Source organism: Pleurodeles waltl, chromosome 4_1 (assembly GCF_031143425.1).
Source record: "Pleurodeles waltl isolate 20211129_DDA chromosome 4_1, aPleWal1.hap1.20221129, whole genome shotgun sequence".
NCBI classification, from domain to species: domain Eukaryota; kingdom Metazoa; phylum Chordata; class Amphibia; order Caudata; family Salamandridae; genus Pleurodeles; species Pleurodeles waltl.
The window spans coordinates 372431737-372458387 of NC_090442.1; the positions used below are offsets into that span (position 1 = coordinate 372431737).

General features: G+C 44.5%; 1 protein-coding gene across 4 annotated transcripts in view; it reads right to left on the bottom strand.

Moving 5' to 3' along the window:
* ABCC9 (ATP binding cassette subfamily C member 9) overlaps window positions 1-26651 on the bottom strand; it is an 843291-nt gene that overhangs the window by 413863 nt on the left and 402777 nt on the right. For all 4 annotated transcript variants that reach the window (XM_069228541.1, XM_069228540.1, XM_069228543.1 and 1 more), the window contains 2 exons: window positions 4698-4855; window positions 2188-2280 (listed from right to left, as the gene is read on the bottom strand). In XM_069228541.1, coding sequence (XP_069084642.1) covers window positions 2188-2280; window positions 4698-4855 — 251 coding nt within the window. The remainder of the gene's footprint in view (window positions 1-2187; window positions 2281-4697; window positions 4856-26651) is intronic.

Sequence of the window (26651 nt, forward strand, 5' to 3'; positions counted from 1 at the left end):
GGAATACACAAGAAGAATAAATTCCATTAGAGAGAGATGTAAACCTTGAGGCACCCCACAGGATTGAAGATATTGAGGATGAGGTTTGTAAGTGTCCATTTTGAAAAATTGCTTTAGCACGGGTAAATGAAGAGAAAGGAGTTCTGTTTCTCATACTAAACCATGCAAAAAGTAAACAAAAGAGACGTATGATAAAGCAGACTTTCCCTAGGTAACATTGTCTACCTGTAGCTAGTGGCAAGTGGAAGGCAGATGGTCCCTAGGCTTCAGGCAATAGAGGACGTAGATAGTGGCATTCTTCAGACACAGCAGAGTTCATAATAGAGTTAGTGATAGGCCACGGTATAGTAGTGCAATCATTGTCTGACCTCTAAAAGGGAAATGGAGATGTGAGAAGATTCTTTTGAATGTTCATGATGAACAGATATTAAGTTTACCACATTATAATATTCAGTGGCACTATCTGATGGCCGTTGATGATAACCACCAGATTCTTCACTTGTCCTGCAGAAAACAGAGGAGGACTGAGCTAGATGATCAGATGTTTAAGAGCCTGGCAAGAGAACAACCCTCTTTAAATATGTATCCAGAAAAAGAGGTAATTAAGCTCTTAAGTCAGGAAGAAGAGCAGTTATGTGGGTGGTCGCAAGCGAGAAAAGGGGGGGCAGTCCAAGTGGGATCTTTTTATTTAAGAAATTGATGTGACATGAGCATTAGCAGACCTACAAGCCCAGCCTGGCACACAGTTGGTTAATTCACTCTGAATTAAGGAAGGGGCTATTTATTGAAGCACAGGGTGACAGAGACACAAATATGTAAATATCAAGCTCTGGGCTTCAGGGAGATACTGAAGAGACTTAAGGTGGCCAGAGATAGTGAATCTGAAAGGAAGACTGAAAAGCAAGATTCTGTATAATCTAGATCCAGTGCAAAAGATATTTGGAAAGACCCCGCAAAAGGGAACTTCCATTGTTAATGAAGGACAGGATGATGGCTTGGACTACTATCTTGCAAGAATGAAGCAGAATAAGATATAAGATCTTGAGAAGAATCATGACACAAGAACAACAGCAAATTCCTCATGGAAAGTGAGCAAGTTGTCAAAGACAACAACCAAATTTCATGCAGAGTTGACCAAGGTGAAAGCAGATCCCAATTCAGAAGGGCACTAAAGATGGACCCTTGTTCCCACAATATTCTGGGTTCAAAATCATTTTACGATAATTGAAGCCAAGATATTCATTCTATTTTATTCTGTGGGATATCTAAAGTGCATAGCTACTCAAAGGACCTCCTAGCGCTGGTAACCAACAGAAGCCACAGGACATCTTTGCATACCTCGGCAAAGACTAGAATAAGAAGGTCTTCAGCTGCTTCCAGAAGCATAGTTCTTCCTGAATCATTCTAATGTTTAATAGAAGGGAATTCCAGAGTTTAGGAGTCAATTAGCCAAAGGAGCTACCTCCATTTCTTGCCCTCTTGAACCTGGGGAGCAGCAGTCATATTTGATCAATATCTAGGAGACACTTGGAGCCTGATTTGGAAAGTGGCACTGCATCCAGTGAAGCGTGACTTTTCTTGCGCCCCTTAGCGCCCCCTAACACCACCATGTGTGCGCCATATCTAAGATACAATGCACCATGGCAGTAGTTAGGAAACTAGCATCAAAGGTTTTGATGCTAGTTTGGAGCTTTGCAGCGTTAGTGTAAAAAATGTTGACACTAATCCTGCAAAGCCAATTGAGGCCCATTGTAAACAATGGTAGCCTACTTTTAACGCCTGCTCTGAGCAGGCATTAAAAGTGCCAAAAAAATGACACAAAGAAATCTCTTAGATTCCTTTGCACCATTTTTTCAGCTCCCCAATGGGGAACGCCCCCTTTGCATACATTATGCCAGGTGCAGGCATAATGTAGCGCAAAGGGTTACAAAGTGGAGCAATGCATGCATTGCACCACTTTGTAAGTTTGGCGCAGTGATTTTGGCCTCTATGGGCAACATTAGCGTAAAAAAAATGACGCTAATGTGGCGCAAGGAGGTGCTAGGGGCTCTTAAATCTGCTCCTAAGTGAAATTATTACACCCTTCCTGAAAGAGGAACTGCTCTTTATACATGCAATTCACCTTGTACTTATTCCATTGATGTTTTTAACAAGCAAATACACAAAAAGGGCACAAATATTACACACCTAAATGCTCGAATTGTTGTAAGGCCTTCTGCTGTTTCAGAAAAATGACAAAGTAATGGCAACTGGGTGTTGTCATCGAGTTCTTGAAGATCCCTGTAATGAACCGAAATACAACAATGTAGTTAGTGAAAAAAGATCTCAGGAAAAATAAATACAGTACAATATATTCATCGATCTTCATTTATATTGCATTCATTAAGTGTACCCACCTGAAGGGCAATAACTCAATTTGCATTGATATAAAAAAGTATTTTGTGCTTTAAAGCACACACTACTTACATATTGAAATGTCTAAAGTATAGGCAGAGTGTTAGTTAACATTTTTAGACAGGAAGGCTAAGCATTCCTTAACTAGAATCTTGAATGCATGACAACGTGTTTGCCGGATTGGCAACAACATGTCTAATGAATAAAGATTAGGCCGGTCGCATAGCGTCACTCACTAAAATTGGCGGCACAGACAAGGCAAGAAGACTGCAAGGAAGAGCAGAGCACCATTCCTGTCTTTTCATTTAAAATTGAATCGTTTTTTTTAAGCATCACGATTTACTAAAAGTCAACAATGCTGCTTTAAAAAAAGTTTTAATATTTGAAAAACTCCATAGAGAGTTGGAAGTGTTCTCATGGGCCACTGACTAAGGCTGCCACCCCGATTCATAAAGGGGAAAGGGCCCCAAAGGGACTCATTCTCCCCTCGTTAATGACTTACTACCTCAACCTGGGAATCTGTAACTGGTCAATGGTTTGCCAGTGGGTTTTCGGTCGTAAACTATTAATACACGGGTTATGGAACCGCAATTTGGGATGCCCACAACAAGCGCTTTATAAATTGTGATTCTGTATCCAATTCGAAATGCATTTTCGAAGTTACCAAATTTTGCCAACTCTGTATCCAATTCGAAATGCATTTTAGAAGTTACCAAATTTTGCCAACTCCTGAAATGAGTTTATTACATAGACAATAACTTTTTAGCAGTCACAGACGCTCTGAATTTGCAAACCAGGTGTCTGTGTGTGACCATTAAAAAGTTCAGTACATCTGGCCCTAACTGCCTACATGCATGATATTTTGGAAGTACCACATTGACATATCTGGAATTATTAAAATGGTGTGGTTTGGTAATTGTGGCATGTGCAGTAACGATACTATTGCAAATTGTCCACTGAGAGATGGGGAAGTATTACCGAAATGAGTGTTTCTGCATGACATTTCTATGCACTCCCCTATACAGTTTTCACTGTGCAAATATTTTCATAAATCACAAAGGGTACAGTAATTCGTTTAGGATCTTTTGGTCTGGTAAACAAGTAAAGTAACTACAAAAGTAACCCCGGGACTGAGAGCTATAATAAACTTCATCGAAGAACAATTATGTGTAAAATCTTTCAGGTTGGTTGCTAATAATTTGAATTAACACAGCCGAATCTTAATATGATTCTCTTAAAATTAAATACCCAACAATAATTTGACTTCTCTTGATGTCTCTTCATGCAATTAAATATTATTCCAACCTCACAAAACTTTCATCTTTGAAAATATTTTACAAAACAATTCTACAATTTAAATTCATTGAAGGAGGTCAGCTACTATGTTCAGGGTCAAACTGTCATGCAGGACAATCAGGCAGTGCCCTGAAGGGCTGGTCAGACAAGTCAGTATGCACGCTATTTGTCTGGCTTTTGTGGCTAATTTTATGGTCTGGTTGGACAGTTTGTACTGTTGATTTCCCTGATAATGCAACAAACATTGTCTGCAACAAGCACAAATGCATAAAGTCTCCCATGCCTCGTAAAATAACTATATAGTGTGTATGTGCAAGTTACAAAATGCCCTGGTTTGCAAATGTCAGCACGTTTATAGCTATACGATTTGCTGGTGGAGGGGGTACTTTTATTTTTGGTGACTGGGCCTACTTCCTGTCCCAATTTGACGCTGACCATGTTTACAACTTTTTAACTTGAAAAAGTCCTATTAAGGTTGAAACACATGTTGGCTGTTTCAGTGTATCAAAAGATTGTTATGTTAGATATATTTCAAATACTTTGCAATAATTATTTTGGAAATATTGGAATTTGTTTTATTTCATGTTTGCAAGTTGTTGTGGATCTTAATTATATGTCAAATTAAGGTGTCACCATTTTCCAATTTATATTGTATTGTAGTCAATAGATCTTTAACAACTTCTATGAGTCAAGACATACAAAGAGCAGAGGGCAAGCACATCTCTTTAAAAGTGAAAGCATTTTCTCCATAAACTAAAACGCCTAACATCTTATGGACTGTGCGTGGTAGGTGAATGTTTCAAACTGTGAATACATTGTCAAATTTTAATACAAGCACACGAAAATCTGGTATATACTTCTTTACAGAAAGATGACCAGAGAAACAATTCATATGTCATGATGAAACGTAACAAATATTTTCAAGGTAAAATATAATATTGCAAAAAAAGTGGTGTAACAATTATTTCAAAGTAACCAACAATATTTAAAGGAGCTTCAATACTTACTTTGAGGCGACTCTGAAGTATTTCTGAATGAAATAGAAGGCTACTCCCAAAGGAAGAAGAGCAGCAAGGAATACTGGAGTTGCATATGAAATCACTCCGATTGCAGACAAGCATAGCAAGGTGGATCTGGTGAGGGATTCCAGAGTAGGTGGAATATGCTAAAAAGCAAGTAAAAATGAACATGTATTACATGTTAAGGAAATATTATGAAAATCGCTTTCAGAACTCATTAAACAGAATTATCACAAAGACATAAATGTCACAAACTAAATTTCAGAACGGTGCCTCAAAAATAACTAATATATGGCCTGATTTGGATGTTGCCCCTCACGGATGTGACACCTGCCAAATTTTGAAATATGCACCGGCCTAGTGGAAATTCCTAACATTGACAGGAACCCTCATCACTGTTGATCCTCCCAAAGCATAGTAAGTTTGGTGGGCGGTTCTGTCAACGTGAGGGGGCCACTCTTACAATGTTTTTTTTTTTTTAAATAAAATATCAAAGCAGGATTTTATTTAAAAAAATAAAAAAACATAATGCCTCCCTTGTCATGGGAGTTTCCTCCCAGGGCCAGTGGGGCATTGAGCACTTTTCAATGCCCCTTAGCACCAGGTTTTTCCTGGGGGTGACGGGCATTGAAAATCAGCTGTATATCTAGCTATCTAAATTAGGTGAGCAGACGTATAGCCAAACACTTTGACAGCCCTTATTTTCTCATGCCTTCAGAGGGGTTTGATGACAGAGGAGACTACTACGGCATTGTCAAATCTATGGGTAACCCGATTCTAAATCGGGCAGGCAGACCATAGTATTGTTGGGGAAGGCAGTCCGTTGTCGTTGCAATGGAGTTCCCTCGCTGTCAACATTTAAATCAGGCCCAAAGTCTTTAAAGGTATATCTGAATTGTGACACAAGCCGTGTGACAGGTACTGTCCCCCACTTAAGAATACTTCATCTTTGTTTAAAATGCATCTCAGTGTAGCAGGAATCACATGGATATCACTGTGAGAGCCAAACCCAAATGGTCCAAGTCTGTGACAATCACAAGGACATCCATACTTCATTAGCTCTGTATAAAACATTATTGTCAACAGGGGCAGAATTTACTGGAGTTTTTCCTGATAGTGTTGTTGTGAGACTTTTAGTCAGTTACGTTTGCAACATTTGCACAGAATGAGCTGTCACTGCTACTGAACTAATCATTGACAAAGAAATCCTATGTGAGTATTACCGAGAAATGAGGAATATAAATCAATGACCACCAATTCTTACAACACTACCCAGAAATCACTTTTAGGCCCTCCTAACGAGTCATCCGGAGACTATCCAAAACTTGGACATTAATTTCAATTACCAACTCAAATGACATGCCTTTGAGGCAACATTGTACTATTTTCTCATTAACATTATTTCAGCCTGTCAGAGTCTCCTAATGGGCCACCTTAATAACTTCTGTTGACTTGACATCTTTCATCTGGATGCTCAGATCCCAACCCAACTTTGACATCACATTGAAAGTGATGTTCAATTATTAATCCAGCAGAGGCTACAGCTGCTTTGACCTAATCTTGCCAAATGCATAGATATCTTCCTACTAGAGCTCTGAACGCTTTCATTTGGACCAGAAACTGACTGAACTTCTAGGATATTGTTACTTTGAGCTACACATCCCCAAGATTGACACCACCGCAATAGGCACCCTCTGTTGGCTCAACGTGCTGAATCATGATTTAGGCTGCAGTCATCAAAAGTAAGAGATACTCCACTGTAGCCCCCATCCCCTAATTCCTTCTCCCTGACTTGGTCACGCCATCTCACTTCCGGTGAGGTCCTTTCTTTAGACCCAGCTGCACTGAAAGAACTTGTGTTGTGCCTCTGATAATTTTAAGGTCATTTGGAAAAGAGGTAGAAGCATGCTCCTCACTTTAGGTTAACTGTACTCTTTTGCTAAAGCTGCTAGAAGCCCATTTATATGGGCTGCAGATTGATCTGTCTTTTCATTTCATGATGCATGTCTATCGATTTTCCTTTCTTAGGTGGGCCCATACTCCTTGTCCTCTCTTCCTCTCCGAGGTGGGCCTTGCCCCTTTATTTTTTCAGTTACTAAGTCTAGCATAGAGCAGCTGTTCACGCTCTACAAATTGTAATCAATTAATTGATTAATTCATTGATTCATTCATTGATTGATTCATTCTCCGCTACTGGCTCCCACCCACTTTCCCTCACTCCAGGCCACCATGCCCACTACCCCTCATTCTCTTTCCTGACCTAGTCATCTCTTCTCACCTTCATTGTTGGCTTTTCTTAGCTTTGTGGACTTCACAGCAGTTTGAAAAAGTGAGAGCAAACTGCAGCTCATGCAGATGTTCTAGCTGAAGTAATGGAAGCAGGGCCAATCCCAATTCATCACACTGTCTCGTTTTTACCCTGAAATGTCACTCCCAACTAATATTAAATGTGGAAGTTGTCTGGGAGGATAATGTAAAAGGTCATGAGTATGCCACCTCCTAGAAAGCTAGAAAGAGCAATATTCTCTGGAATCTAGGAAAAAGCAAAGAGAACGCCTCATTCACAAGGTGTGTTTATACAGCATTTGACCTGCCAGCACTAGATTCCTGAATGTAGCTGCCTATTTGATGTGGTTTTAACTAAAATTCTCTATCACACTCTTAGGCATTGCTTCACAAGACAAGATAAGAGGATCTATTTGGCCATTTATTCACAATACCAAAACGATTTCAACATATCAAATAAAACACTAGCTGCAGTTGTGTTCTGCCTATTCAGTACTCCTCGATTGTTTTACTTTTTGGATCACCCAATCTTGGATTTTTTACTGTGGGTGAGTCTCACAACATGTGTCTTACCCCTGGTAAATTGACTGCACTTGCTTACAGCCAGTGTCTGCCTTTTAAGATAAGGCCTTTGTCATGTAGCAGGGGTAAGGGGCACTTGGCTGGTTACCGGTGAACACATTTGCACACGTGTTTGCACAAGTTTGAGTTCTGCACTTGTGAGACTACATTTGTGCCCATTCGGGTAACTGCGAACTAGTAGCCTGCCTGAGCATTTGTAAAGCGCACTACTCACCTGTGAGGGTCTCAAGGCGACACAGAGAAGAGACTGCAGGATTAGATATTGACCTGGGATAGGCTTTTTTTAATGTTAGTGTACACTCACAGAGAAAGTCAGTGTGGTTTACTGTCTTGTCTGCAGGGACACTTTATTATACACATAGGGGAAAAAGAGTGCAGTTTAATTTCACTTTGCCTACAAAATCTAGTGACATATCAACACGGAATGGAATATGTGTGAGAAAACCAAATCTGAGAGTTTCAAGAGGAAATTTGCACAACATGTGGATCATCTAGGATTGTCATATTTCTCATTTCTCTAGCTCATCTCTGGATCAGAGCCCAAGCCTTTTCCCAACCGGCTGTGCCATATTAATTACTTTTTTCTCCAGCAGCAGGAACGAAGGCCACTCTACACAAAAAAGTGATTATCAATGCTTCCCTCAGCTCCTAAGCAGGAAAGGGGTAAGGATAAATATCTGCATTTGTTAATTATTGTAAAAACACTGTAGCAGATTGGGGACATCCTATCCTCACTGCACAAAGGAGGAAGCCCAGACATATAAAGCCAACACAGGTGGGGGCTCCTCCCTTAGAACTTAGGACTCTGCCCCCAGTTGACCCCAGGACCAATGAGTCACTTCAAGGCCAGTGAGACTGGCCCCTTTTAGGACCAGTTGTGGAAAAGAACTGCACTTCTGCCCCCAAGAACAAAGATCAGGAGGAGAGCTGGTGCAGGAGGCCAGTGGAATCAGCTCCCCGCAAGGTACACTGCTTTGTAGGCCAGGAGGCCTGCTCTACCTGCTCCTGGTGGCTAGAGCTAGAGTTCACCACCATGAGTAAAAGGAGCCCAGGATCGTCTGAATTGACCCAAGGGGCCTAGGGTTACGGCTGTTTTAAGGCTGTTGAGCTTTGAACCCCGCCCCCGCCCGGACAAACCAAGCTTGTGGCGCTCTGACTTTTTGTTTGGAATTACCCGTGAGATGAGCCAGGGCCGGAGATTGCTGCAAGGTGCATTTTCCATTTGTATTCCTGGGAGGTGGCATTCATGGGCCCTCTCCTTAGAGCTCAGACAGCCCAGGAATCCCAAACCCCGGGCTGAGTTTTGTTTATGTAAGTTTGGGACCCCAACTCCGGGACCACCCACCACTGCCAGAGAAGCGAGAAGCACAGTTGCACCCCCAAGAGGACAGCCAGGGGCCCAGGACCCCAACTCCAGTCCCAATGCGGCCACAAGGGGAGCACTGTTGTGATCCCCCAAATGGAGCAGGAGGGGCTTGATATCCTCAACCCGAGGCCCTGACCTGCAAAGGAGGACAGAGAGGTGCTGTAACACTCGTCCATTCTGTTGTGGACCTGTCCACTCCCCATGTCCATGCTTGGGGGAGCGGGCGGCTACCACCAATTCCAGTGCCCTGCCCGCAAGAGAGGGCTGGGAAGAACAGAGCTGTTGGCTCACGAGGGAATAGAGGCTGCCATGCAGAAGCCGGAGGGGCAGCCAGGAGTGGGCTCATTGGCTGCTGGAAAGTGTGAGACACACAAGGTTCAGCACAAGAAAAGAATATGGCTGACCTGCCTAATCAATATTCACTGCTTCCTGGCGGGGGCGCCTCATAATGCCCTGTGGGGCTAATATGCATATGTTTTTCTCTTCTTACGGTGACTTCACTAAGGCAGGGGTGTTAGTTCCCAGGGGTATGTACCCTTGTCCAAGTAGGAATCACAATCCTAATCAGGGCAAGTCACCACACACTCCAAATTATCCTGTGCCCAACCTTTGGTAGCTTGGCACTGAGCAGTAAGGCTTAACTTAGAAGGTAATGTGCAATGTATTTGTGCAGAACTTTCTGCAATAACACAGCAAAAAAACCACAAGAAGACACCACATAGATTTAGAAAAATATAGGATATTTATCTAGTTAAGTTATTGACAAAAAGATGCCAAATCAGTTTACAGTAATCAAATTATGAGTTCTTTGAGGTTTAAATGCAACTACAATACAGAGAAGACACAACAGCTCCAAATGGGGCTATCACAGCGTCACTAACGGAGTCATTCCCAACAATCTGACCCGCTGGTGTCAGTCACAGAGTCGCACAGGCCCCCAGGTACAGTACCTTGTGAAATTGAAGCAAATGCAGAACAAGTGTCCCGCACGGAGCCGAAGAGAGGAAACACTGTAGTTGGTGCAGCATCAGTCCCTTACAGCATCCAGGGAAAGAGGTGTCGGTTCTGTGCTGTGAAGCAGGTGGAGGTGAAAAGTCGATCTCATCTGGATGCAAGGGGAGAGGATGCAGCATCGTCAGAGATGCATCGATCATTTGTGACCCGGCGGGGTCGCTGGTTGCGAACCGTCAGGACGTGATGTGTCAACTTCGCAGGGTTGCAATGATCCTGTGTGACGTCAGTGGAGTGGTGGCAACATCGGACTTGCGTTGCAGGCCATGGTAGTTGCGTGCAGTGAGGTCTACAGAGCGGGAGCAGGCTGCAGCATCACTGGTGTCGCTGAAGTAGTTCCGAAGTCGCTGAAGTCAGTGTGCTAGCAAAAAGCTAGCAGTGGAGGTCTTTGTGGTGTCTGAGACCCAAAACAGGAGGCAAGCTCAATTCAAGCCCTTGGAGAGCACTTTTGGGGGAAGGTAGAGTACTTCTAGTACAGTCAGAGGCCAGCAGTGCAGCAGAGCAACAGCAGGACAGCAGTACTTTGCAGCAAAGCAGTCCAGTGAGTCCTTTGGGCAGCCAGGCAGATCTTCTGACAGAGTTCAGGTGCAGGTCCAGAAAGTGTCTAGTTTGGTGGGGTGGAATATACCCAAAAATGCGGGGGAGACTTAAAAGAGTGGTTTTGAAATGCACAAGTTCCCCTTTCAGCCCAGTCCTCTCTGCCAGGGTCCCTGTGGGGGGGTGATCAGTTCCTTGTGTGAGGCCAGGTCGCTGGCCTTTGAAATGTGTCAGGCCCTCCACACTTCCAACCCAAGAAGCCCCATTCAATATGCAGATGCATGTAGATGTGACTGAGTGTCCTGTGTTTGGGGTTGTCTAGGTTGAATGCACTAGGGAGCTGTCAACTAGCACAGACCAGACATGGATTGGAGACAGACTGTAAGGCACAGATGGATTTAAGTTCAGAGAAATGCTCACTTTCTAAAACTGGCATTTATCTAAAATAGTAATTTAAAATCTAACCTCACCAATAAGCAGGATTTTCTATTACCATTCTGGCCATACTCAATAGGACCTTGTCAACTCTTTCAGGTCAGAATCTACTACTCACAAGGAATATGAGGGCAGACCTAATGCACTCTATGAAAGGAGCAGGCTGCACAGTAGTTGAAAACGAATTTAGGAGTTGTTCACTACCAGGACATATAAAACAAAAATGTATGGGCCATATTTATACTTTTTGACGCAAAACTGCGCCGGCGTAATTTTGCGTCAAAAATAATACCGCCGGTTAATGCCATTTTGGTGCGCCGTGCGGGCGTCAAATTTATACTTTGACGCACGGCGGCGCAAACCACAGGTGTGAGTCATTATTTTTGACGCACACCGCAGCACCAAGTCGTAAAGCAAAACGACGTTAACGCGACGGAAATGACTGTGGGTGGATTTACGACCCCGCAAACCGGACATGCAGCGTTTTTTGACGCAATAGCGTAACAAAAAACTGCGAACACTGCCATTTCACCAGAGGAGAGACAAAATGGATCCCAGATGCCTCTACAGACCCCAGGAAGATGACAACAGACCAGGAACCAGCAGGAGGACCCACACAAGAACCAGGACACTTTTAAAAAGAAAAGAAAGCGTCGCTTCAGTGCAGAGGAGCTGGAAATTCTGGTTAAAGAGGTGACGGAACACCAGCACCAACTGTATGTCACCTCAAAATTGCCAGTTAGTAGGAGAGAGGCTATATGGCAACAAATTGTCGACAAGATCAACAGTGTGACAGAAGTACGCAGAACAGTCATCGAGTGCAAGAAATGCTGGCATGACTGCAAGCGCAGGACCAAGGAAAAGATGTCCAGGAACAGGAAGGCAGCACTGCAGACTGGAGGTGGGAGTCCAGCACACCAGGAGGCCCTGGACCACATGGAGGAGATGGTCGCAGCCGTCATCCCTGAGGAGATCGTCACAGGGATTCAAGGACAGGACAGCGCAGACTACCAGGAGACAACGCACATGCAGGGTAAGTCGCATGGGGAATTTTAAAGCACTAATGTCAACTACAACTGGGGGGGATACTGACCACAAAATGCATGGAAATCATCATATACATGGAGTGGCATGGGTAAAGGGGGATGGCATGGGGGCATGGCCTGCACAGACAGAAGTTGGGGCACACCATTACAATACACCAACAGTCCCATGGGGGCATGCTGCCATGCCAACGATGGAGCAAAGGTAAAGCGACGCCAGGAGGGAAGGGCACAACGTCAAACTGACATCCCGGCACACGTCAGCCACTATACCCCCTACATTAACTAGGGCCCTATTAATAACCTCTAGCCATACCGACAACTGGAATGTAACTGCGACAACAGTTGCCACTACCACCTCCGCTCTGCGTGCAGCTCAAGTAGCCAATGGCAGTAACCTTCCCAGGGATCATACACACCTAAACTAGAGGGTTGAGGATGACAGCTCCAGTAATCCCCTGAAAAAAGACAAAGGCCCCAGTACTGTCAAATGTCAATGCCCTTAGTTGTCGCAAACATCAGCCAATGTCAACAACAATAGGAGCCACACAGTACTAAGGACATACCCATGCTGCATATGTCAGGGTCCATCCTGTGCCTGGGTCACAATGTAACATCCCAAATGTCATACTGCTCAGATAACAGCATTGAGGGGGAGGACACATGTAACTGGTCACTGACATACACCTGCACAGTCAGAGGAGGAAATAGGACACTGCTACGATTATCAGGGCAATCCAATGTACCACACATTCCCAACATCAGCTGTACACATTACCAATGCCAACATCCATATTGTGCCATAACAATGCTATGCATAGGATATGCTACATGTCAACTACATTTAAGTGGATGTGAAAGATCAGAGACTGGGGCAGGTCCAGATTGTTAAGTGTGCTGCCAGTGCAATCAGAACACCCACAGCCAGTGAAAGGCCTCACCATGAGAATGGAAGTAGGGGGAGGATTGAGCAGGACAAGAAGGTGGCAATTCACTATTTGGCCTAAAACAATACTAGAGGAGATGATGCAGAGAAGTCCAATAACTTAATACTATACATGTGACATGCAGGTGGGCCATAGGCCTGGGAGAATGCCCATCTGAAAGACTGGAGCAATGAACATGAAACAAGATCACAATGTGAATTCATCACAAGGCAGGCATGTCACATCACTAATGCCACAACACAGACCCACTAATTGTACCCCGTTTCATTGCAGAGGAAGATGGATCTCCTGCTGCGGATATGCCTGTCCCAGAATACCCTGATGACATGGATGACGAGCTGACAAACATTCCCCAGGAGACCATCCAAGAGGTCCTTGGAACCCTCCAGGCCCCACCTTCAGTCACAAGGAGGATCACAGAAAAAGCAGCCATCACAGAGGACCCACTCACCACCCCAATTGTAAGACCTGCCAGCTCCAATACAGCTGAGGAATCAGATGACACAGGCACCAGCTTTGAGAGAACTGTACTCGAGTACAGCGGGAGCTGGCCAAGGAGGTGCGGGTAGGGATGCAAACTATGGCAGCCAGCCTTGAGGGGGTGCGCTCGTGCATGATGTCATCTGCAGATCAGGCAGCAACTATGCGAGCGCTAACATCTATCTTGCAGGAACAGCAAAAAAGCCTGAAGGAAATCAGCACAGCTGTAATACAGTTGACCCAACACCTACAACAGCAATCCTGTCAACGCGTGCACAAATGCAACATTGAACCCCTCAGGGCCGACCTGGCTGCCTACCATTGTGATGTGGCTGCTATTCTTAAGAATCAGCAGATCCTCCTTGCAGCAGTACTGCCCTTAAAACCTTCACAGGTAGCAGCGACCGGGATGTCTGACTCCACGTCTTCTAACACTGAGGTGTGTGTTGCCTCTTCACAACCACCACCAACAAGGACAGAGGAGGCAACACACACAGCAGAAGAAGAAGACATGGAACAGATCACATTCACACGGAAAAGTACCCAGAAGCACTAGTCCCTGCCACATGGCCAACTATTGCCAAGGTCCTGCGTTTTGTAACATGCCAGTCTTACAATAACTCTACTTAATGACTGTTCTGCTAACCACTGTATATCTTGTCAGCCTGCACAGTGATTGTCTCTCTCTTACTAATTGGCAAATCCTGTCCCTCTGCACTGTCTGATAAATCACCCCAGCATGTCAAAAGCATTTCCTTAACCCCTTGTGTAGGATCACAATGTAAGATGTCACTATAATGGACTCACAATCATGGACAACGTACACCTAGCACTACAGCACTTTTCAATAAATAGCACTAACACAACAAATCTGTCTCTGGGTAATGTGACACATCAAATGTGCAGTAGATAACTGAAATGTGCCTACTGTCAAATTACGTAGCTTGTCAATACAACTGTCCTGATATTATGTAGTCAGATAAATCTGCACAGTGGCCAGGATTGCATCATACTCTGCCCTTCCTGAGGGTAATATCTGATGAAGTGAGAAACCATACACCATCATGCTGTGTTGGACAGAATAATGCTTCCTCAAGGGATATCTAAGTCATCAAATAGTGGCAGAAAACTGTTGTCACCATGCAATACTAACACACATAACAGTGCACACAAATCTAAGCAAACACTACAAAAACTGCATGAATGAAGCTGTCTGAGTTTACATCCAAATAGGTATTCATGCTGAACTGTGTCACAAATGATCTATGTGAGTAATGAAGACAAGAATACAAGACTGCTTACGAGAACTCATCTTATGAGAGTGTCCTTGAACATCACACTGCAGTCAGACCTATAACTGTTCCCCCAATACCAAGTCTGGAAGCATTGTTTGTGGTGTAGAAAACATACTTATCGACAGAAACACGTTGGGATCCATATTAACTGTGATTGGTGGTTGCAACGAATGGTGGAAACTTTGCAAGGTAGCTCTGGGGTAGCTGCCAATCTTACAGCTCAGTTTGGATTTGTTTGTAGCATAGGACACAAATGTAATAGAACAAAATTCTTGTACACTAATGCCAAGGCCATGATCAAGTAGCATTTAACACATACTGTAAAGGGTTAACTATATATTTATTAAATGGTAATCACAGAAGAGGAAACTGAGGGAAAAGTCTTACCTATCCTAATCTACCCTGACTACTCATTACCCACAACTGTCCCTAACTAACCTAAGCTAAACTTACTTATCACATGTAAGGAAACGTTCTAAACATCAACCCCCACTCCCCTTATGAGACGGGACACATGGAGGACAACACATACTAACCTAAACACATAATATACTATCTTAAACAAATATATATTTGTTGTATTTTTTTTAAAAAATTGTATTAAACACACAAGAACCCCAACATAGCCCCCCACCCACCCCCACACACACATAATAAGTAAAAATAGAAAGAATCAGGACCCCCCCACCCAGTAACACTAACTAAACTAACAGACTATACTAACCTAACACTAAGCCCCCTAAGCCCACTAAGTATGAGAACAAGGAAAGAGGAGGGAGGGGAGGGAATCATGTCCATTGTCATAAAGTCTACAGGTTGGCCCTCCGGAGGCTCCGCTTTATGGACTTCACACGCCTGTTAATGTGGCGAACATCCCGGCTCAGATTGCTTATCTTCCTCAAGACACGGTCCATCTTCTGTTCCATTTCGTGGAATGCTGCAGGGTCAACCGATGGAGCTGGGGTAGTCTGGGTACAGGCGGAGGAGGTTTGTGTGCGTGTGGAGCCAAGGCCAGTGGGCTGTCCTGCAGCTGTTGCAATTCTGGGGCCTGGAAGTACAGCAGACATAGGGACAACAGTCCCAGCTGTGGGTGGGGCCACCTGGGTAGAACTGGTGGCTGTGCTGGTGGTGGCTGTGGTGGGCAAAGTCGGGCCACTCTGTGGGAAGGCCCTCCATGCCCCGGAGGCCCGTTCATGGCAGTATCGACGGGCCATCCTCCTGAACCCCGACTCTACCAGCAGGATATGCTGGTATCTCATGGTCCGCCGCTGGTCGGGAGTCATGTTTGCAGCTGTGAAGAAAAATGCAAATAATTTACATTAGGAACTGCATTGTGTGAAATGGCACAAGAAGTCCATCAGACAATACATCTACTGTACTTGTAACAGCTCATATCACCATACACATCATTGAATGTCCCTGAGGAAGTACATGGCAGGCCAGCCTACAAAGGTCACATCACACATAGCACATCCAAAACCTACGAGATAGGTAACAACTGGCATCAACTTGCCATCTGAGTTCTGCCAGTTATCAGCTACCAATCATGCTGCATATCCTCCGCCAATACCTGGGCTACAAATGTCAGTGTACGGAATGCAAAACTAAAGCCACATGGTCTGCAAGTTGTAACAGAACTTGCCTGTATAGTACCCATGTGCCATACCTGAGTGTGTACACTAGGTTCCGACCAAACAGTCACTTATTCACATGTATGTAACATACTGGTAGCATCAGTCCTAGGTACCCTATTCACAAACCCATGCCTGTGTTTGTGGGAGGTGGAGAAACAACTAACAATTCCAAACAACATGGACACTGAGGAGTGTATAGAAAACTCCACACATGTCTGGCTCTACACACACACCACAGGTAAGGTCTATCAACAACTAGGAGTCTGCAAGCCCTTGACCAATCATAGCGCCACACATGTCAGGAAATGCAGAGCTTGGTACACAAAACATACTTCCAGTAAGGCATGACTTACACTACACCAGACGCAGAGTTGCAAGAACACCCATGATCATGATTAGCATGCACACCTAGGCCATTGCACTCAAGTTCCACATGCATGTAGCACTACATGTGGAAGTACATGCTGCTAGGAAGTTCTACCTACAGTTTAATAAGTACCTTGGTAAATAAGGAAGCAGAACTCTGTTGGAGAGCAATTTTCAGTACCAATCTGGGAGAATGTGGGTCTGACAGGCTGACTAAATCTGAGCTGACTTCTAGTGCGACTCTTGTTGATACAAGTGTCATTCACATGACTCACCCCAGGACTTATTGTGGGGCCTACAGGAATGACCTACAATCCTTAGAAAATACAATAGGATAAGCATTGGCCAACTGAAACTTTTGAGAAACTGTAGTCCCACTCATGGAACAAGACAAATGATTGGTCAACGCATCACACCTTGCTATGCGTTCAACACACACAAGTCCATCACACATCACCAGCAAACACAACACATAACAGACATATCAACACTTACTGGAGTGGTCGGGGTCCTCAAATGTAGCCACCTCTCCCACAGTGTAGGGTGCCGGTCCACCTGTAAGGCATGAAAGGAAGAAATGTGCTCAAAATCTGTGCACTGACCAACAATTTCAAAGACATATACAATGTGTAAGCTGAATAACGAAATGACAGCCATTCAGACATGATGATACTGCATCTGATATATCACGGCCAACATGTACATACCATGGGTCTCCTGTGACAGTTACACACATATCTGCACACATGCATTGGCCCTAACTATCATGTGGTGGCAAACATGCCCGTCATTAGTGATCAGAAAAAATAATGGAGTGCAATCGTCTCATCATGTGCATCCGAGAGAGACATCCAAAGTCTGGTTACTTGAGGACTGCATTACCAGTCAAAAAGCCTATATGGCCATGACAAATTTCATACACATAGGTACAATGTACAGAGGGGCAGGGACTTTTGTAAGCCCTCCTGTTGTTACAGTTTCTTCATTTGATGTGGCCCTGCAATGGTGATTTGCACCAACCATGGAGATGTGAAGCCATGTGCATACCTTTGAACTGCCATCCCTAATTGGAATGTGGCACAACTAACTCCAAATACCAGTCTAAGATGTTAGCTGAGGGCACCTTACACCTTTTCACAATGTTTTCAAATCCAGATCTGACAGGTATCCAAAAAGATGAAGGACCACAATAATCCCTAACATTCATAGAACTTCCGTGAACGCTTTCGTTCCACATTCACCAGACTCACATGAGACATATGTCTGGGCCACTTTGCTATCCTCAATTGACGTGAAGCCAGCACTCATTTTCTGCATCATGTAGTGTTTCTAAAGTCAGTCTAGCTATTGCGTCAACAAAGTTAGCCAATATTTTAGTACATCTTTACTTCTCTGGCAAATGTGGCCTATATAGACATGATTTGCTCCTATCTTGTTTAGTTGTCTGACACAAAGGCAGCACCAATTTACTTAACGGAAAAGTATCCTGTAAGTTTGCAGAGCACGTGCTTCCTGACAGCTAGCAATTGTGATCCTTCCCATAGTGCATCAAGTACCCTGTATGTTTCCACAGCATTACACGCAGTCAGCAAGTTAGCTGGCAGATATTGTACAAATCATCTGATGTCACTACAGAGCATTTCATCATGCACATTTACATGATTAGTACTCACCAACAGTGCCACCAATCACGATTCCCAGGTGGTCCAAGAGATCCTGCTCCCTGGTTATAAGGTCAGCCCACCGGTGATTCAGCTGGTGGTCACTCCTCTGGCTGGCATACACACGCTGCAGGTGATGCAGCACCTTTCCCCACCGGATTCTGCGCACCTCAGTGTGATACCCCTGTATCACCATGCCCCTTGCCTCGATCATCAGTGGTAAGAAATGGCACACAAGCCATATGAAGCCCCCCAACTCCTCTTCACCCATCCTGCCAAGACGTGGCCTACCAGACATCTTGCAAATGAGAAGGGGAATATGGGTTAAAGAAATAGAAAGGGGAAAAGGGGGAAAGTAGGAGTACAAAAACAGATGAAAAGTAAACTTAACCACTAAATGAGCCCAACTATCCCCAAACTAGCACTACCCACAACAGACTCCCACAAACAACAAAAACACTAGAAATCTGGACAAATGTAAACAAAACACAGTAGGACACTATACACCAACAATATTTATTTCACAAATTGACAATTCAGACAGCACACAGGACACAAAAGCACAAAATCACTGGACACCACTCAGTAAACAGCCACACAGTCTAGAAGATTCACAGACTGCAAAGTGAAAGTGAAAGTACACCCACTATACATGATCTGTAAACAGGATATCCTATTACATCACTTCCTGCATAAAATGGCCGCCGTTTTTCGAGTTATGCGTCATATTTTTTCACGCATACAGTTTGTGCGTCATATTTTTCGACGCACAGGAGTGAAAATTAACCCGCATCCAAATAATAGTAAATATTCTGTACAATTATTTGGATGTGTCCTAATTTTCACTCCTGTGCGTCAAAACATATGACAGACAAACAGTATTTGTGGCAAAAAAATGACGCATAACGCTAGCAACATCAAAATTTCAGTGCATTAACTGGTTTTGGGCATTCTTTCTGTTTTTATGTTATGTTACATTTGGGACACATCAGAGATAGGCTGATGGCACCCACTATGGTGTTGATGGTGTACGTTCACATGTGAGACATCATACTGCAGCGGACCATGACCCGCTACTTCCTTAACAGTATTTTGACGGTTGGCTGACGCACTAGATGACCATATGTGTGGCCTACATATATGTATTGCACAATTTGAGCATGTTTGGCATCAACAGAGCATAGCAATGTGACGCACATATGTACAATACCTCAATGCCTATGGCTCAATGTGTGTGCAGTGGCAACTAATGTATTTGTTGACCAAGTGTGTGTGCATCACATGATGCATTATTGAACATATGCTTGTATGAATGTGAAGTCAATGTGTCCAAACCTTAGATGCAAGTCATTGTGGAACTGAGAGAGGACATGTGTTAGTCATACATGTAGCAACATCCGTTATGTGCACTTCCAAGATTTAGGGTAACGTAGTCACCACAGATGACAAAGCATGCACCAGATAGATGGCAGACGCTTGTTCATGTCAATGGTCCACATTTTCACCATCCTATGTCCTAGAATTTTGGTAACAGCTTCCTAGGCACTTGTTGGTGAAACCCACAGTGAGTCAGACACATGCATTGAGGAAGTGGGTACCATGTAGTTGGCCCAGACAGCCAAAGGTGAACCACAAATGTATGATGACGCCACAGTTGAGGTCATATAACTGAGCCACAACTCTCCAGTGGCTGTGGTGGACCAGCAGACGAGGCAGCACGTGTCCACATATTTCCAGTGATCAATTGCACAGAGGTGTCTTGTTCATGTGTGTGGTCCAATGTTGAGCCTGTATATTTTTAGGGGTGTAATTTGTCACAGTTAGGTCCAGTTCTCATCATGAGTCAGTGGCAGCTATTCCTGTATCTACTGAGTATCCTTTGTTGATCAATGTGAGTAAAGTGGATGTGGACATAAGAACCTACATGGCGATGGTCCCACCCTGTCACTGAAGGCGTGTAATGAGACAGTCAACAGGGCAGCCTTGGTGTGCTGAGTGAGATAATGTCTGGGGTGTCATGTTCCAGCAGGTGTCATTAAAACATTTGTACACAGGTTGGCCTCTGCAATTCCCACTGCATCTCGGAACATCATAGCCTCTTTGCTGATTATTCTCGCAGCTATTCACCACACACAGCCCATCAAAATGTTATGAGCAATGTAATTCTGTGTGTGAACTGTCAGGGTCCTGACGTGTGGATTTTTCATGGGCATTATCAGAGGTTGCTGGTTCTGCTGAAGGCCCCGTACCCAATCCCTGCATACGGCCCTGGGACACTGTCACACTTTGTCATTCATGCATAAATGAGACCCAGACAAGGGATGGGCCATGAACTTTGGTATTCACAGGGGATTTAACTCATATGGTACAATTAAAAGGCAGATGTTACTATACAATGTATTTGGGTATGCATTAATGAAGCTCATGCCCAACTACCCTCTGAGGAATGAGAGGTTTGCTAACGCAAGTGTGGTACATATGTAGCCACAGGGAAACTTTAGGGTGATGCACAGACAGATGCCGGTCAGGCTGACAGGATGCAGGGTGAATCAGGATCCAGCTATTTAACAAGTTACATACTCAGTGGTCTGACTAAGACTGTTTGGAAGATGACCTAGACAGTTGACATGTAAAACTGTGTATGTCCTGTGTTTTTGAAAGTGACAAATGAACCCAAGTGCTGTGTTACACGGCTTAATTAGTAGCAATGCTTAACGGTGCATTTGACAAAATGGCAACTCCTATGCTGTTCCAGGCATCAGCAGGGGCAGTGCTTGTTGAAATGGGTGGTGTGCATGGAGGTGATCACAGGTGTGGGCTGCATCAGTTTCTCACACGTCCTGTAGGTGAGATTTGCATTATTATGGCCAACAGACATTTTCACATAGGAAGCAATCTACAGGTGCTAACAGGGCTTGGAAACTAGAAGCCAGTGTATTAATTGACCTGACGTCCATGCAGTCAGATGTTCTATGACAATGGTATACCATAGGAAATGGTGTAGCACACTGGATTGCTATTGACAAACTGTGTGTGTAGAGGAGGGAATATCAGGGTACACATCTTACTATTCCAGGGACCTCTTCAGACAGGTGGGTTGTGACCAGGTGCATGGGTGTGTCAGGAGTTAGGAAATGGGCTGACATGTACATGGAATGTCATGTGCGCAATGCTGCTCATATGTGTGGCACTTATGCTGTCTATGTTCTGCTTATATGGAACTCTAGTCACAGATAGTCCTTGCAAAGATTGGATGCAGTTGGACTTACTGCTGTCAAGGGTCTGGTCAGACATTCCTGTTACTGATGCAACAGCACATCAACTGCCTCATGTATGAGGCTTGTTTTCCCCTTATTGAGTGATGGTGTCTTAGTTGTGAGCCATATGCTGCGATGAACCATGTTTTCAACATGTATGTGTGAAATAGGTGTGGTCCTCTGCTATTGCCCTTCAAAGGTGAAACATACAGGATATATGTCATTTACTGTGTGTGTGTGTATGTGACCGTTGTATGGTACGCATCACATTTGCTCTGGGATTTTCAGTGTCCTAATCGGTATATCAGCAATGCTCCATGAAGCAACACTCTTGATCTGATAGTTAGAGATAAAGGTGTGCAAAAATGAATAGCCAAACGATGATATGGTGATTATTATAGGTGTTTATTTAAATTAGTTCATAAAGGGGAGATCGTGATTATATTTAAAATAAATTGCTCACGATATGTTGCCGCCTACGTAAACCAGCGGCCGTGTTTTGTTGTTCCCCCTCATGTTGGAGGCCACCATCATCCTCTTCCTCCTCTTCAGGCATGTGTGGCTCTGGTTCCAGGAAGGGAATGTTCCTTTTTATGCAAATGTTGTGCAGAATAGCACATGTTAGGATGATCTTACAGACCATTTCCGGGGAATATAGGAGGCTACCATCAGTGATGTCGAGGCACCAGAACATCGACTTGAGGATGCCGAAGGCCCTCTCGACTATGGTGCGTGTCCTCCTATGTGCGTCAATGTAGGCACGCTCTGCTGCAGTACTCGGGTTGTCAATAGGTGTCATTATCCATGGCTGGATGCCATACCCCTGGTCAGCTGCAAGAGAAAATGAATGGGATCATGTTGATGTAGCTAGCCCCATTGAAATCACCTTTCATGGCAGTAGTTTTCTTGTGTTGTCTGTGACTCTTTTGTGTTATTATGTCGCATCCTAGGCTAGTAGGATGTACCATCTACATTGTGTTGTTTCCTTGGCTGAACGAGTGTTTGGCTGCTAACCAGTTGTCAGCAGTATGTTTTGGGATTTGCAGTACAGTGTGCCCTCCCTAGCATTGTGACTTGTGATACAGGTGTCCCTGTGTCTTCACTGGGGGTGAGATGATAGTTCCATACACAGGTTAAAATTGACAGTGGTGGTGACACGTTCATATCAATGTACCCTGGGCATCCCATGACTTTAGACTTATGCAATGGATTAATGTAAACATAATTGAGACGCTTACAATTTGCAAGGTGACATTTAGGCAACCCACTCCAAATGTTGTGATCATTGACGTCTTAACATTAGGCTGTGCAGTAATTTCAGATGTGTGACAGGTTCAATGGTGATCTAAGAAACATGGCTAGTGGTGTGACAACCTCAGTGTGTTCCTGTCAACATGTTGCTGTTGTGGTGTATGTGTTGTGTGTCCTAGAGGGTTGCTGTGCAGTGTGTACATAAGTAGGTTTTTGTACTTACCAACAAGTAGTCCGTTGCTATACTGTCCATCCTGGAAGTGTTCATTGATGGTGCTGTGACGGAAGATGAATGAGTCATGGACACTCCCAGGATATTTAGCCACGATGTTGGTGATCAATCCTTGGTGATCGACAATGGCCTGCACATTGATGGAATGTGTGTGCTTCCTGTTGCGGTAGAGGTTTTCAGTCGCAGCAGATGGCACAAGGCGTACATGTGTGCAGTCGATTGCACCAAGCACATGTGGGAAGCCACTAATGAGGTAGAACCCCTGTTTTGTTTCCTGCTGCTTCTGCAGTGTGTTAGGGAAGCAGATGTGGCGGGGTGTTAGTCCAATGATGGCATCAAGTACTTTGGGCAAAAAGGCAGAGAATGATGGCTGTGATATTCCAGCAACCAGGGCACCAGTTGTTTGAAAAGAGCCACTTACCAGCATGTGAAGTACGGTAAGCAGCTTGGTTTCTGTTGAGATGGTGAGGGGTGTCAGCAAGGTGGGTGCCAACTGCGGCTCAATGTTGCGCAGCAGCTGCTGAATGGCCTGACAGTTCAACCTGTACCTCTGGATGATGTCATGTTCCCTGAGGCCATGATGGGTTGTTCTGGGGCGGAATATCCTCTCCTGCCTTCTGCGCTGCCTTTGGGGTCCCTGCTGGTGTTGTGGTAGCTGCTGTTGTTGCTGCTGGGCTCGGCGTCTGCGTGCACGCTGGATGAGGAGCACCTCCATGTCTCCCTTTTGCTGCTCCGCTGCTCTGCTGTTGCTTCTGTGTGTTCTGGTTAAATACAGGTGTGTTTGCCCCATTTTAACGCCTGCCCTGACCCAGGCGTTAAATTTGGACGCAAATCTGGCTGTGCGTCATTTTCCGGCTCCGCCTCCCGGCCGTGCGTCATTTTTGCCCGAAAGCATAAATACGACGCACGGCCATTTAAGTCATGTTTTTGGACGGGAACACCTACCTTGCATATCATTAAGGCAAGGTGGGTTGCCGCATCCAAACAATGACGCACACAGTGGAATTTTGTCATCCACGGACGTCAAAGTTTAAATATGGGGCAAGGTTTGTGCTGAATGTGCATCAAAATGTTTGACACACATTCGGCATAGACAGAGTATAAATATGCCCCTATATGTCCTGTCTTTTACCTACACAGTACCCTTCCCTATGGGTTACCTAGGGCCCACCTTAGGGGTGGCTTTTGTGTAGAAAAAGAGGAATTTAATGCTTGGCAGGTACTTTTAAATGCCAAGTTGAAGTGGCAGTGAAACTGCACAAACAGGCCTTGCAGTGGCAGGCCTGAAACATGGTTAAGGGGCTACTTATGTTTGTGGCACAATTAGTGCTGCAAGCCACTAGTAGTATTTAATTTACAGGCCCTGGGCACATATAGTGCACTTTACTAGTGTTAGAAATGGGGTCTTTGGTTGGCAGTCCAGTTACCCCCTCTCCAAGAAAGGACCCTCACTCTAGTTGGGGTAAGTCACACATAATCCAAATCATCCTGTGCCCACCCGCTTGCAGCTTGGCACTGAGCAGTCAGGCTTACCTTAGAAGGCAATTTGTAAAGTATTTGTGCAATAAATCGTACAATACCACCATACAGCACCACAAAAATACACCACGCAGTGTTTAGAAAAATATCTAATATTTATCTGGATAAATGCAGGTCAAAACGATCAAAGATGCAATAAGTAAATGTAGAAATATCACTGAGAAGTGATATAAAGTATCTTAAGTCTTTTAAAAGCAAACAAAGTCTCTTTCAAGCACAAAGTTCATGGTTTGCGTGAAAAATCTCTGCGAAGGGCAGCAGAGGAGGAGAAGCGTGGAAACAAAGGAATGTGCGTCGATTTCTCAGGCAGCACACAGCGATGCGTTATTTAGTTTCCATGCAGGGACGGCTATGCGTCGCTTTCCGGCGCTTCGTTGTGGATCCTCTTCGGGTTGCGGGATTTTCAGGGGCCCCTGGGATGGTGCATGGATTTCCTGCGCTGGCAGGACGAAGTCACAGGAGCTACATCGATCCGGTGGGCATTGCATCAAATTTTTTACCGCACAGCGGGTGCTGCGTCCATTCCTCTCTGGAAGTCAGGCTGCGTCATTCCGGCTTGACGTCGATCCAGTGGGCCGTGCATCGACTTTTCAGACGCTACGCTGGTGCTGCGTCAATCATCTCATTGCAAAGTCGGGCTGCGTCGTTCAGTTCGCCGTACGGTGAAATTTTCACTGTGGTGCAGGCTGTGCGTCATTTCTGGCAGGCTGTGCGTCGAATTTTGCTTGAAGAGATGAAGTCTTTTTGGTCCTGAGACTTCAGGTAACAGGAGACAAGCTCTATCCAAGTCCTTGGAGAGCACTTCTTCACCTCCGCCAGAGAGCAGCAAGGCAGCAGGGCAACAGCAAGGCAACAGTCCCTCACAGAAAGCAGTCAGGTGAGTCCTTTGGGTAGCCAGGCAGTTCTTCTTGGCAGGATGCAGGTTCTGGTTGCAAGTTTCTTCTCCAGGAAGTGTCTGAGTGAATGCACAAGGAGCTGTCAACTGAACCCAGCCAGACGTGGATTGTAAGGCACAGAACGACTTAAGTGCAGAGAAATGCTCACTTTCTAAAAGTGGCATTTCTAAAATAGTAATATTAAAGTCAGTAGGAATTAATGTCACCATTCTGGCCATACTAAATATGACCTTCCTACTCCTTTCAGATCAGCAGCTACCACTCAAACAAAGTAAGAGGGCAGCCCCAATGTTAGCCTATGAAGGGAGCGTAAAAACTAATTTAGGAGTTTTACACTACCAGGACAGGTAGACTACAAAGGTACATGTCCTGCCTTTTGCCTACACAACACCCTGCCATATGGGTTACCTAGGGCATACATAGGGCTTATGTAGAAAAAGGGAAGCTTTAGGCTTTGCAAGTACTTTTAAATGCCAAGTTGAATTGGCAGTGAAGCTGCACACACAGGCCTTGCAATGGCAGGCCTGGGACAAGGTTCAGGGGCTACTTAACTGGGTGGTACAATCAGTACTGCCGGCCCACTAGTAGCATTTAATCTGCAGGCCTTGGGCACACATAGTGCACTCTACTAGGGTCTTATAAGTAAATTAAGTAGTCCAGTTGGGTATGATCCAATGTTACCATGTTTAAAGAGAGAGAGCATAAGCACTTTAGCACTGGTTAGCAGTGGTAAAGTGCGCAGAGTCTTAAAATCAGCAAAAACAGTGTCCAAAAAGTGGAGGGAGGCAGGCAAAACGTTAGGGGTGACCACCCTAAGGCTGTCAGGTCTAACAACTAGGGATTTATAAGTAAATTAAATAGGCCAATTGGGGATAACCCAATGTTACTATGTTTTAAGGGAGAGAGCATATGCACTTTAGCACTGGTCAGCAGTGGTAAAGTGTGCAGAGTCCAAAAAACAACAACAGTGTCAGATAAATGGAGGGAGGCAGGCAAAAAGTTGGGGGATGACCACCCTAAGGCTGTCAGGTCTAACAAGGGGCATCAGAAACGAATTTGGGAAAGGTCTTTGGTTGGCTGTAGAAGTTGCAATAGCCATCTCCTCACACCCAACCCCCGGAATA